This window comes from Haliaeetus albicilla, chromosome 1 (genome assembly GCF_947461875.1).
Source record: "Haliaeetus albicilla chromosome 1, bHalAlb1.1, whole genome shotgun sequence".
Classification (NCBI taxonomy): Eukaryota; Metazoa; Chordata; class Aves; order Accipitriformes; family Accipitridae; genus Haliaeetus; species Haliaeetus albicilla.
In genome coordinates, this window is record NC_091483.1 from 3,899,919 (window position 1) to 3,912,585 (window position 12,667).

A 12,667-nucleotide genomic window follows, 5' to 3' on the forward strand; every position below is an offset into this window, starting at 1 on the left:
GTTTTGAGAATCTGATCAGGGAATAAGCTTAATGAGCTTTAAGTCTTTCAGTGAGTTTCAGATTCACCTTAAACAAAGGGATGATGATGCTTTTGGAAATTACCAGGACTTCCCTGTCCCATGGAGAGTAGAATGAGTGTCAGCCTGCTTTCCTGGCATCAGTAAGTTCCACAGGCAAATAGAACACAAAATATACTGATTCCTAGATAGCAGCATGAATCCAACTTCCTCAGCTTTACAAAATTTAGCAAGTAAATGTTAAGAGTTGCAAGAATGCATTTTTTAATTGTATTCAAATAATTTTCCTTCAGAATTAGGGCAAAACTGCATAACCGAATATATATAGTAAATACGAGGTCCCTTTTTCATTAAGACAGATCTTTTTTTTTTCAACTCCTGAAGCAGAAAGAGAAGCATTATCTTTACCTAATGGAGTTCCCTGAAATTTCTTTTGATGTCAGCTTCTTAGAGTTCTTTCATTGCTTTAAGTATCCTACCAGACCCTAGAAGACCAAGATGAAGACTGAACTGTTGAGCTTTAATTAAAGATATTTCACTATGCTGTTAGCTACTGATAAAACAGTTGCATCTGATCTCAAGTAGTTTTTTTCTATTGTTAGTTCAAACTGAAAAGTTTCAGTCAGGCCACCCATTTAGGTGAGTTTTTCAAATCTGAGTAATTCTCACTGGGAAACGTTCTTTGAAGTTTTTTAAGGTTTCACAGCCTGCCTAATGTTCAGGTCTTTAACAGGGTAAGGTCAAGAAGTTGTCTTTGGGACAATACCCAGAAGTTCTTTTAGCATACCATATCCTATGTAAGACTATTATTATAGGTCTACTTTTTTGTTTTTAAGATTATTATACCCAAAATCAGAATTTGGGAAGCGGGGTGTGCAGATGGGCGTGGGGTAGGAAAAACTGTCCACAGCAAAACCAAGCAAACCTTACTGGCAAGAAAGATGAAAAGAACTTTTTTATTCTCCTGACTTGTGCATTTTTCAGGTATGTGGTGAAAGCTTTACAGAATCTTTCTGTGGTTTTATAACTATGTCCCACTAAGAGACTTTTGAGTTCCTTTAGTTGTAATGTATGGACCCCTCAATGCTTTGGGGAAGCTTTTGAAAAAGGTTACAGTTAAAAGTCTTAAGTACTTGTCGTGGTTTAACCCCAGCCAGCAACTAAGCACCACGCAGCCGCTCACTCACTCCCCCCCCATCCAGTGGGATGGGGGAGAAAATCGGGAAGAGAAGTAAACCTCGCGGGTTGAGATAAGAACGGTTTAATAGAACAGAAAAGAAGAAACTAATAATGATAATGATAACACTAATAAAATGACAACAGTAGTAATAAAAGGACTGGAATGTACAAATGATGCGCAGGGCAATTGCTCACCACCCGCCGACCGACACCCAGCCAGTCCCCGAGCGGCGATTCCCCACCCCTTCCCAGTTCCTAAACTAGATGGGACGTCGCATGGTATGGAATACACTGTTGGCCAGTTTGGGTCAGGTGCCCTGGCTCTGTCCTGTCCCAACTTCTTGTGCCCTGGCTGGGCATGAGAAGCTGAAAAATCCTTGACTATAGTCTAAACACTACTGAGCAACAACTGAAAACATCAGCGTTATCAACATTCTTCTCCTACTGAACTCAAAACATAGCACTGTACCAGCTACTAGAAGACAGTTAACTCTATCCCAGCTGAAACCAGGACAGTACTACATAGTATATTTACTGCAGCTCTCTAATTTTTTAAGAGACATTTACGTGCATCCAAATACTGTGTCTTTTAAGAATTCATTTGCTTTTGTGGCTTATTCACTGTTGAGTCTTAATCTTGTTTTCATTACATCACAGTTGCTATGGAAATAATTATAATGTCATAAACAGTACTGAACAGAGATCTAAAAGTGAGTTTCATGATATTTTCCTATAGAGTTTTATAAGTCAGCTTCTTTTTCCCAGGGAAAGTTAATCTTGTTCTTAGTGAATCCTTATTTGCTGGATTATATATTTTTACTATCATTCATCTATCTAGTCATCTCATTCCATTAAGGTTCAGAATCCTGTTTGCAATATTCAGATACCACAACACCTGTTACAACAGCTTACAGCTACAGGTACAATATTCTTACTGATCTCTTCAGAGGAGACTCTGATATTAAAATAAGTTCCCCAAACAGAATGTCATTTGGAAACAGGACAGTGTTACATTGTCACCAGACATTAAAACTTCTATGTGCAAGGCCAATGTTCTTCTAAAAACACAGTTTGCATGTGTGTGCTACATTCTTTTCCTCAGGTTTTCTACCTACTGCAACAGGGAAGATGCACACTTGCTCCCTCAAAGACCTTTTTCCTTTCAATTAAAAACCTCAATGAGCTTTCTTAGTCTGTAAATATGAAGTACTAAAATGCTGAAAATACTTTCATATAAAAAATTCTTAGCACTGACAAGACCTTACAGTAGCTGCTGATTATGTTCACTGTTGGCATGGCTGTAAAATACTATTCATTATAATTTCTTCCCTACCCATAAGCAGAGAGGAAATCCAGCCTCCCTGACCTTATGATGGCAAAGCGTAACACATTCAGATTATGTTCATATATCCTGTGTAAATTAGGAGTAGCTCTACTGAAGCAAGAAAACCTAAGAATTATTAAGAGTGTTCTGGAAACACCATGCTAAACAGTTATCTTCTCTTTTGCTGGTTAAATACATATTTAATATTTCACTTTTTCTGCTGCAAAGTGTTCTTCATAAAATACATAAAGTATACAAACTGGCATGCAATAGCAATTTATAGAAAATGAAGTTTGTCATTTGGTAATTTTTTTTCAGAATTTTTAATTTGAAACTATTATTTTTACTGGGATAATTATTTGCAGTTGGCCAGGAAAATGCTAGCTTTTATGCTCAAAACTGTTAGTACTCACACTCATGAGAGTGAGAAAACATTTGGACTCACTTAAGACAACAATCGCCCCCAAAGCAGTTTTGGCCAAAGACAACATATACTTACAATGCAGCTGCTTTAATTAATATTCTGATTTCTTAGCAGAAACTGCCATCCCCTAGGTAAAACTAAAGTGAGGTATACGTGTGAATTTTCCTCTGCTTAGAATGGTGTCAGGGAGGTTTGGTAGAAGTTACCTGTCAGACCTTTCAATGGCACGTGCACAGAAAAGTTCAGAAGTTCTTAACAGAAGATAAACAGATGCAACTATCAACAAGTGTGAACCTAACAAGCTGAATTCAGCAAGATGCTTTTCAGTGAGTTCAGTAGTCTTTGGAGCAGGCTGTAATTCAATCACATCCTCACAGGACCAGCAAGTATACTTAAGCTTTGAGCCTCAACGTGGGTATTCTCTGTTTAGTTCATTTATTCTAAAAAATTTCCAGTACTGACTCAAACAAGGAAGTGAAAACTCTGTGTACCACCATTCTGACTTTCATAAATGTTCTTTTGGCATGGTTACAAAAATTTAATTAGCCTCCAAAGGACAAATTGTCTTTAGGGATTATATCAATCTAGAATGCTATTAATAATAAAAGTTAGGATGAAAACGTCCCTAGAATTTCACAAGATAATCAAGTCTGTAAAGCCCTACATTTTTGTTTTACAAATCCTAATAAATACTTTTGAGTCTACTTAGTAATATATAACATTTTAGCATTTATCCTATAATACAGTGCAATTACTCTAAAAAACTTCAGGGAAAATCCTACAGCACTCCTGTTTGTAACTTATATGTATATTGGTAGTTTATACTGTAGGCTAAACTGTCCTAGACTTAATTTTTCTCTTGATGTTTCATACAATAGGTGATATGTTGGGAGTTCTCTGTATTACTTCTTTTAATTTCTGTATCCTGGCATAGGGGTTTGCCAGCTTGTGAATAAGATGGAAGAAAACTCGGGCAAAATCAAGGCTTTCAACAGAAATGATGAACAGTTCCTGGAAGCATTTGTCATCTTTTGTGGCTTGGGGATCCAGAATACACAGATGTACGAAGCTGTAGAAAGAGCCATGGCCAAACAGATGGTGACATTAGAGGTGAGCTGAAAATGTAGGTGGTCCTTAACTAGCCCAAAACAGATCCTCATTTTCTCCAGACCCTGTCTGTTCTACAGATAAGTGCAGCTACTCATATGGATACTGAACACAAACTGTTCTCCCCCAGAAGAACAGCATTTGGCCTGTTGAGTTGCACAGGAATTTTTCTACTTGTTTCCATACCTGCCAGCAGACTATTTTATTTGGTATTGTATTTTAACTTTACTCATGAAATTTAGTGGTGAGCTGAATGCGTCTTTTCCTCTACATGAGGTTACACATTGGCAACATAGCAGGTTTGTTCTGTTGCGTAGGAAGAGGAAATGGTTTGGGGGATTAGGGGCTTCCTTTTCTTGTCTGAGGTTTTCTGTGATGATTTTGGCTCAGTGCTTTAGACAAACTGGTTTGTGGAGTAACAGCAGCATTATTGTAGGTTTTCAGCAATTTCCTCGGGCTCCATCAAACCATATCAAGATGAACGTCATCTGGTCTCAGCCTTTGAATTGGTTACTGTTAAGTTTAATAGCTAAAGAGGGCTTTAGTCTGAGAAGCTGAATTACTCAGAGGTGATAACTTGAAGCTGAAAGTGAAAAATTTGTAGACTTTGGATCTCCTAGCATTCATTATGTAAACACAGTGTGTGCAGAACTCCTAAAATGGGGATTCTGTACCCCGTAGCCTCTAAAAGAAATGTTAAAACTCTCAAATAAACCTCTATTAAGTCATGTTAAATAAAAAGGTTGTAAAATTATTGTCAAAATAATTTCAGTGCTTTAAAAAAAAAAAGAGCTGTTTGCTTATATATGGCAGATTAGCAATTATCTCTCTTACTTTAACACTTTACAGATAATACAGGAAGTCCAGGCAGATTATAGGTTAGTATATGAGATGATTTCTTTACAAAAAAGTCAGTCTCTAGTTGTTAAAAAAACTCCATACCATTTTCATGTGCTGTGTTCTCAACAGCTAAAAAATATGACCTTATTTTGTTAATATAAAACAAACATACTTTATTTCAGACTTTTGTTGCCAAGTTTCACTTAGGGCAAAACTTTATTTTATGTCTCAATAAACTCCTGAAAGGATTATTATGGCATTATTATGGCAATAATGTCAGGCTCATAATTATAGCTGTTTCATGTATTATTTGTCTTTGAAAGTGGGGCACGAAAACTTTCCAAAGAGAAAATCAGAGTTCTTTGCTCTTTTGTAGAAACTATTTACATTTTCTTGACCTAATTATCTCAAGAAGATTCTGTGCTGTGGGAGATCTGTGAAAGCTCCAGATATCTCCCCATACACTTTCAGAGAGCTCCCTTAAAACCAGCACAAGCCCTGCATGGACACTAGATTTCATCAGCAAATGCAATGCAATGCAGTGCAGTGCAGTGCAGCTGCAAGCTGAAAATTCTGCTTTAGGAAAAATACCTTTTTTATCACATTGCTCTTTTGTTTGTACTAAGGTCTGCTTTTCTCTTTCTGTAGGTTCTCTCATACCATGCTTCTGCTGCTGAGGAGGAAACGAGGGAGCTGCAGGTAACAGCGGTAATTGAATTTTTTACTATTACTTCAGAAATATTCCATTAATAGAACAACAAAGGGCACAGATGTGATCCCCAAACATGCAGAAGCACATTTCCCAGAAATAAAAATTACAGTGAAGCTTAAACTGATTGGTTCCAGAGTTGAATCAATACATCACATAAAAGGGAAATGCTACAATGCCTACAATGAGAGATACAGGTTGGCCAGAGAGCTGCAATTACAGGAGAACCAGAAGTATACCTACCGACTGCCTTTCTTATGAGTTTAAGTGACAGTAACAGCTGATGCAATGCTAGTATCAACTCGCAATGATTAAGTATTTCAGAAGCAAAATGTTGGGAACTCTTCTTTCTGCAGCTAAGTCTGAATGTTGTATATTTTATATCTTTGGTACCTTTCAAGCATCCCAAGTATGGGTGCAGCTTTATGGCCTTAGATAGAAATTCTGTATTTAGTTGTTAATGCAAAGATTTTTTTTTATTATTTTTATGGTTACTTTTCTGTGCAGTGTCCTGTTCTGCTCATGTTTAATTCTGTTTTTAGAAACCATTGCCTAAGGAATAACTACAGCTATGATTTCAACTGTAGTTCAAAGCACAGCCTGTGCTTCGTCTCTCCAGTTCTCTCTGTTGGAGTAGACATTCTGGGGAAATAGCATCACCCTTGCTGTATGAAAAAAAATGGGAGGGATGGAGAGGAAGGTGGACATAGGGAACCACGAGCTTGGTAGCATGGACTGGACAAGCGAGGTCCCACAGAACAAGGCACAAGATTAACGATAGTTCTAGAATGCTTAGTATCACACAGATTTTGAACTACCAGTACTACCATGCTTTTTCTCATCAATAAAGAGGCACTGACAAGACCAGCATGCAATGCACCTCCTATGGTTTCTCTCCATGGCTTGCCTTGTAATATCTGTGGTTACATCTTTACTGCTAAATAAAACAGAACCACAACAAACCTAGCACTGAACCCCTGTCCACCTCTACTGATTAACTGTCCGCGTGCTTCCTAGCACAATCTTGGCCCATGTCAGCTACCACTTTCTAAGGTAATACCAGAGCACACAGTACCAGAGCACATAGCACAGGCCATCTCCAATAGACAGTGTGGATGAGTGCACCAGATTTGGCTTCCTCTAGCCTACCATCTTGCAGCGCTATTCAAGCAGGTTTTGCACCCTCAGATATATCACATTTCATCACATCACATCCCAGGGCATGAAACAAATACCCTATTTTCATGCTATGAAGCCATCACTCTGAATTTTAACAGAGCAATCAGATTAGTTCAGATAATTTGAGCTGAAAAAAGAAAAGAGGCACTAAAAATAAGGGTATCTTACAACTTAAGGGCACCACATGGAGCCCAAAGCAAACCATGGACCAAGTGCTATCTATGTAGTATGCACAAACCAGTTTGTGGCATTTCGCCTCATTGCTAGAGAATGATCCCTGGCCTGTTTTATATAGCAGTATAGATCTAACCACCTCACTGATAATTTGGTTTCTTCTTTGTGCTTTTGTGTACAAGATACCTAATTCAATGACCACTACTAAAATTGCTCCTTTAGGCATTATTCTTTCCTTTAGAAAGCTTAATTTCTTTCTTTGGTGCCACATTCCACCACTTTCATTACTCAAAACTTCCCTTATGGCATATAGACTTTCTAATTGTGTTGCTTTTTATGAAAGTAGTTCTCTTCTGCTTTTTTTCAGTTTGTTTTTCTTTGTAAATTGCAATGATTTCATTTCTTCATAGTTGTCAGTCCTCTTTCTTCTGAAAAACAGAGAACAGCTTAGATTTCCATATGGTGTGTGTCACACCAAAGAAAATATTGATTCTTGATTTTTTTCCTAAATTACTGACTGTGCAGTAATTTGTGATCTGCCAAGCATTATGGAAGTGCTATTTCTATTAAGGTAAAAGATGCTCAAAAGACTTATTGCTTTGTGGAGTCTCTTCATGTTAAAAGATTTTACTACATACTACCATGTATATGGCCTCCACTCTGCTATTCACCTATTTAGTGTATCCTCTATATTTTTGCATCTGGTTCTGCAAGTGCCTTAGTAATATCTTAGGCTACCACTCACTCCCTGACTTCCAAATAACCGAAGCCTCTGTATGTCTTTATTTCATTGCTAGCTCACCTCACAGATGTCCATGATAGCCAAACAGATGGTCAAAGCTGAGTCAAAACATTAGAAATCGAAAGGAAAGTTTATTAAATTGAGAATTTACTTGTTTTATAATGTGTTTAAGAATAAAACCACAGCCAAAACTTGGTCTGAAGCCCGTGTCTTTTCAGATGTACAGCTTTATAGTACAAAAAAAAAATGTAGTTCTTTCTGTTATTTTGTAACTAAACACAATGTAAAATTTAGTATAAGAGCTTTCCCCCAGCTAGGACGCATGCTGTCACAAAGTTACTCAGCAGAATCAATGGTATATCAAAGGAGATACAGGACTTGACCTTTATAGCATAATACTGGAATTGATACTTGTACCTGCTGTCTTTGAATCATTACAGTTAATACATACTATATTAGTGAAACACGGCATTGGCAACAGAAATTACTAAGGCTTGCCCCAAGTGAAATTTGTGACAACAGATTTATCAGCAAGTGGTTTCTCTAATTTAAAACTGTAGCTTTCAAGTACATTTTATTTGTGGACTCCTAAAAAGTTTAGATTGGAGGAGCAAAACCTTACAGACAGAATTTCAACCTACTGACAACAGCCTCAGTTTTCTCCTTAATTACCCTGTGATGAGATGCAATTGTAGACCCTTACCCTAAAAATCCACATGGTACAGTCACATGGTTAATACTCCTGCACTGCAGTCTTCTAGTTGAATCAATTAAAACCTTATTCCTAAAAGAAGGAAAAGAGACAAATCTTGCTCTTTAAATATCATGTACCCTTTGACATACAGGATCATTGCTGCCTTTTTTCCTTTGCCTCTGTACTCATGAAGTAGAACATAATTAAATGTTGCAAGTATCAACCTCTGTCTTTTTTTTCTGAAACTATTTGCTCTTTCTGTGCATTGATAAAGGCAGCAGTACTTGAAAAGAGATAGGGCCAAGTAGTTTCAAGATCAAGTCATTCATGTTAAAGACATCAGTACTCCTATTCCTAGTTTTAACCTAAGTCCTGGATAAGTAGTGATAAAGGGAGTATCTGCTACCCAAGTTGAGAAAGCTAACTTGCTTCCTTAGTTTCTCCTCTTAGTTGTGGGAGAGAGATAGGTGAATCTAGAAAGCAATTCAGAGCAGGTGATTATTTTACGTACCGATTCAGGGAAATACGTGAGCATGGCAGTTCCTTTCTTAATGCAAGTGATTCTTTCCTTGCAGTCTAACTTAAACTGTCAGCAAGGTGTAGAGAACTTTTTTTTCTTTTTTGGTGTACCCACACAGACTTTCCAAAAGTTTCTGTGAAGTACTTGTGCTAGTATTTTCCCCTAGTTAAGAATAACCTCTACCACATTACTGGGATACCTTTGTGTTGACTACCTTCCCATTAACACATTATAAAAAGACTTCAGTTTTGAAATCAGCATGTGGAGCAGCTAACTAATGTAACCACCTTGCCTGAAGTGATAGACAGATGTTACTTATAGTTTATTCCAGGCTTCAGATTGTACAGCTTTGACGTAATGTGTGGAGATGCGATCCAGGTGCCTAAATTACAGTGATGTAGCAAGTCACTGTCTATAAACTGGACCATCCCTGATGGCTAAAGCTAACATATTGTACAACTTCTGTTCCACTGCTGAGGGTCAGCTAATGAATGGCAATTTACTTGGCTTCAGAATTTTATTAATTTTTATTTTGCACTCACATCGTTGTATCAAGCCAGCCAAAATAGATTAAAATTATGCTTCTGGATATACCTTTTTGCAATTTGCTTTGTTTTGCTTCTAAATAATCTGATAGCACAGAAAATAGATGCTTCGTCAGGCAGTTGGACTAAACGATCATTGTAGGTCCTTTCCAACTGGAACTATTCTATTCTATTCTATTTATTATCTGCCTTGTGTAATAGGCTGCAGTCAAATTTTTCACTTTCATCATCATTTCCACATACCACAGAATGTCATATTGCATCAGTCACCTCCTTTGAGCCTGGATACTGTCTGCAACCTGTGTTTTATCATACAAAGCAAATGAAACAAAGCAAAACCAGTCAGTTACCACAGTGGTCCCACATTTTCCTTAGCCTTCCTTTTGCTGCCAATGTATTTATAGAAACAATTTTTGTTGCCCTTCCCATCCCTCAGTAGTTCCAACTCAAGCTGAGCTTTGGTTTTCCCATCTTCATCCCTGCACACTTTGGTAATGTCTCTGTATTCTTCCCAGGTAGCCCATCCCCACTTCCTTCTTCTATGTACTTCATTTTTTCATTTGAGCTCACTCAGGAATTCCCTGTTCATCCATGCTGGCCATTTACCATGCTTGCTTGACTTCCTGCATGCCAGAATGGACTATTCTTGTGCTTGAGGCTTTCCTTGAAGGTAACACCTTGGTGTATGAAATGACGTCATAAGCTTTATCTGTAGGTTTTTCAATCATAATAGAAGACAAGTTTTAAAATTTATTTTCTATACTTAACCAGGTAATGAAATGGAGTCACTAATTAAGTATTCACTACTAATTACTATTAATACGATGCCTATAGTAAGCAATAGTAATTTAAAAGTCACAGTTATGCAAAGAGGGGAATTAATTGGCACATTTTCTTCTTTTCTTGACTGTTTCATGCTCTTTATAATATTCCTGAGGTGGAGAAATTGAGCAAGAGGTTGTAGTTCAGTTAGTGCTTACAGAAGCTAACCATAGCTCAATAACTTGAAATTAAAATAGTTGATGAACTTTCATGCCGTAAAATGGGTGGCAGATAGCTCTATTGGCTTCAGTAAGTGAAAGAGGAAATATTTAATCCAGTTAAGTAACACTTGAATAGCTACAGAGTGCAGTTTTTTATGTCTCAGCTGAAATGAAACTTATTGTTGTGGCTGTCAAAGGCAGGAGATCAAGGAAGGGAAAGATAAATTATGAATGAAGTCAGAACACAGGCATCGGGTGTTCTGTTGAGCTCCTACTGTGTCCTTCCAGCCCCTTTCCTCATGAAATACCAGACTGCAGTTGCAATTTTTCAAAATTATGTCATTAGAGTTCCTAAATGGTTGCATTATTTTCCACTGAACATACAGGCCTGGTGGTTCTTTCACATGCTCATAGATGAAATACCACATGAATCCAAACTGAGGAACACAAAATTACTGGTACAAGAAATGTGTAAGAATGTTGGAATTTTTTTCTGTGTAAACACTATTTTTCATAATCTTTCCTGACTTTCTGATTCAGACACACAGGAAGGATAACAGCAAGCTTATACGGAACAGAGATTGGTAGACGTAGTTATGGAGAGAGCTGATTTGCGTGCTACATGTAACAATACTGTAGATTATGGCACATGCTTCCTTTTCAGTGTCTCGGCCTTCTAGGACACAGTTCCCCATGCTGGAGAAATGTTTTCCCCTAGAATTACAAAGAGGTAGATAAACACATAGGTTTCTTTCTTTCACCATTTCAGTTTTACCTGATTTTCTTTTAAACCACACTCATATTCAGGTGAAACAACTGTAGAGATGTAGCACTGAGAACTCCACCTTTTATTTCACTGAAAAAACTGATACTAATTTTTGTTCTGTAGCCTAAGATTTACCATTTATTTTGTTAGCAACCCTAACATTTGTATTTTGAAGGGCAACCAATAGCTATACTCTGAATTCTGTAACTAGAAAAAGTACAGTTGTAATACATAGAGCTGTAATACATGTAACACATGGGGATATTACTGATAATAAAAGTTACAGATTTTAAAAAGTATAGAGTTGGGGGTTTTTGTCTACTTTATAATTTCAAATTTTACACTGAATGTTTATGATTGTACTCAAATTACATCAAAAACTTTGTCCAAAGATTTTAAAGATTATTGATCACAGGTGAACCCTAATTTTTCAGGTTTCTAGCCCTGAGAAAGCTCTGCCTGTGGACATGTTCTGACTACCATAGCACTGAATGTGGATTCCGTTAGGAATTCTGTTCTACTGACATCTCTTTCCTCACCATTTTTAGAAAAATGCCAACAGTTACAGATTTTGATGTCTGCACGTCCATAAAAACAAACATGTAACTCCACTGCCTTATTTTCTCTGTCTCCCAATTTCATACATACTTTTGGTTGCAATTTGCCTTAGGTGATTTAGATAACAGACTGACCAGGTAATCCATTCCTTATTCTCTTGGTCTGTGGAAAAGCGTGTGTTAAATCTAAGCAAGCAAGGTAATGTTAAATGAAAAGGCTAAGGAAAGATAAATGCAAAGTAATCATCAGGTTTCAGTATAATGTGAAGGTAAAATTTAGTATCTCACTACTTCTCTGTTGAAAAAGCAGGTATTTATGTTATGCTTTCTCTTTCCTAGTGCTAAGCTGTGTTCTCTTATTCTTCTCTAGGCTGCTGTAGTACCATCTGCACAATCTCTCAACCTAACTGATTTCAACTTCAGTGATTTTGAGCTATCAGATTTTGAAACAACACTGTGTACAATTCGAATGTTTACAGACCTCAACCTGGTGCAAAACTTCCAAATGAAACATGAGGTATGAATGCTGTCAAATGCTGCTTCACATAAAGAAACAACTTAAATTATTAGAAAATCAGGATAATAGTTAAACAAGCCTCCAGTAAATATAATTGGAAATCTGTATTAAAGAATAGTTCGCAAACTAGGAAGGTATATAAAGTGGCCAGTACTGGGGTTTGTCCTCAGTTTGGTTCTACTGAAGGATTAATAATTTGGTTAACGGACTGTAAAATACTTTTAGAAAACTTGGGGAGCGGAGGTAGAGGACTTGGTTAAAATTCAAATAAGTTTGAAAATGTGTAGCAATATTTCAAAACCAGCAAGAATAAATATATAAAGAGTAACAAAAACAGTCAAATGCATAAATTAAAAATGGTAAACAGAAGAAACGCTAGTGGTAACAAG

The 12,667-nt window shown here is 37.0% G+C and overlaps 1 protein-coding gene and 1 long non-coding RNA gene across 10 annotated transcripts in view; one reads left to right on the plus strand and one right to left on the minus strand.

The window, feature by feature from the left end:
- The window catches only part of LOC138689165 (uncharacterized), a 190,407-nt gene that overhangs the window by 145,595 nt on the left and 32,145 nt on the right, over window positions 1–12,667 (minus strand). The window lies entirely within an intron of this gene.
- Window positions 1–12,667, plus strand: part of PDE5A (phosphodiesterase 5A) — a 142,442-nt gene that overhangs the window by 111,665 nt on the left and 18,110 nt on the right. For 8 of the 9 annotated variants that reach the window (XM_069801586.1, XM_069801673.1, XM_069801428.1 and 5 more), the window contains 3 exons: window positions 3,880–4,055; window positions 5,541–5,600; window positions 12,132–12,278. In XM_069801586.1, the coding sequence (XP_069657687.1) occupies window positions 3,880–4,055; window positions 5,541–5,600; window positions 12,132–12,278 (383 nt within the window). The remainder of the gene's footprint in view (window positions 1–3,879; window positions 4,056–5,540; window positions 5,601–12,131; window positions 12,279–12,667) is intronic. The other variant, XM_069801509.1, reaches the window with a different exon arrangement.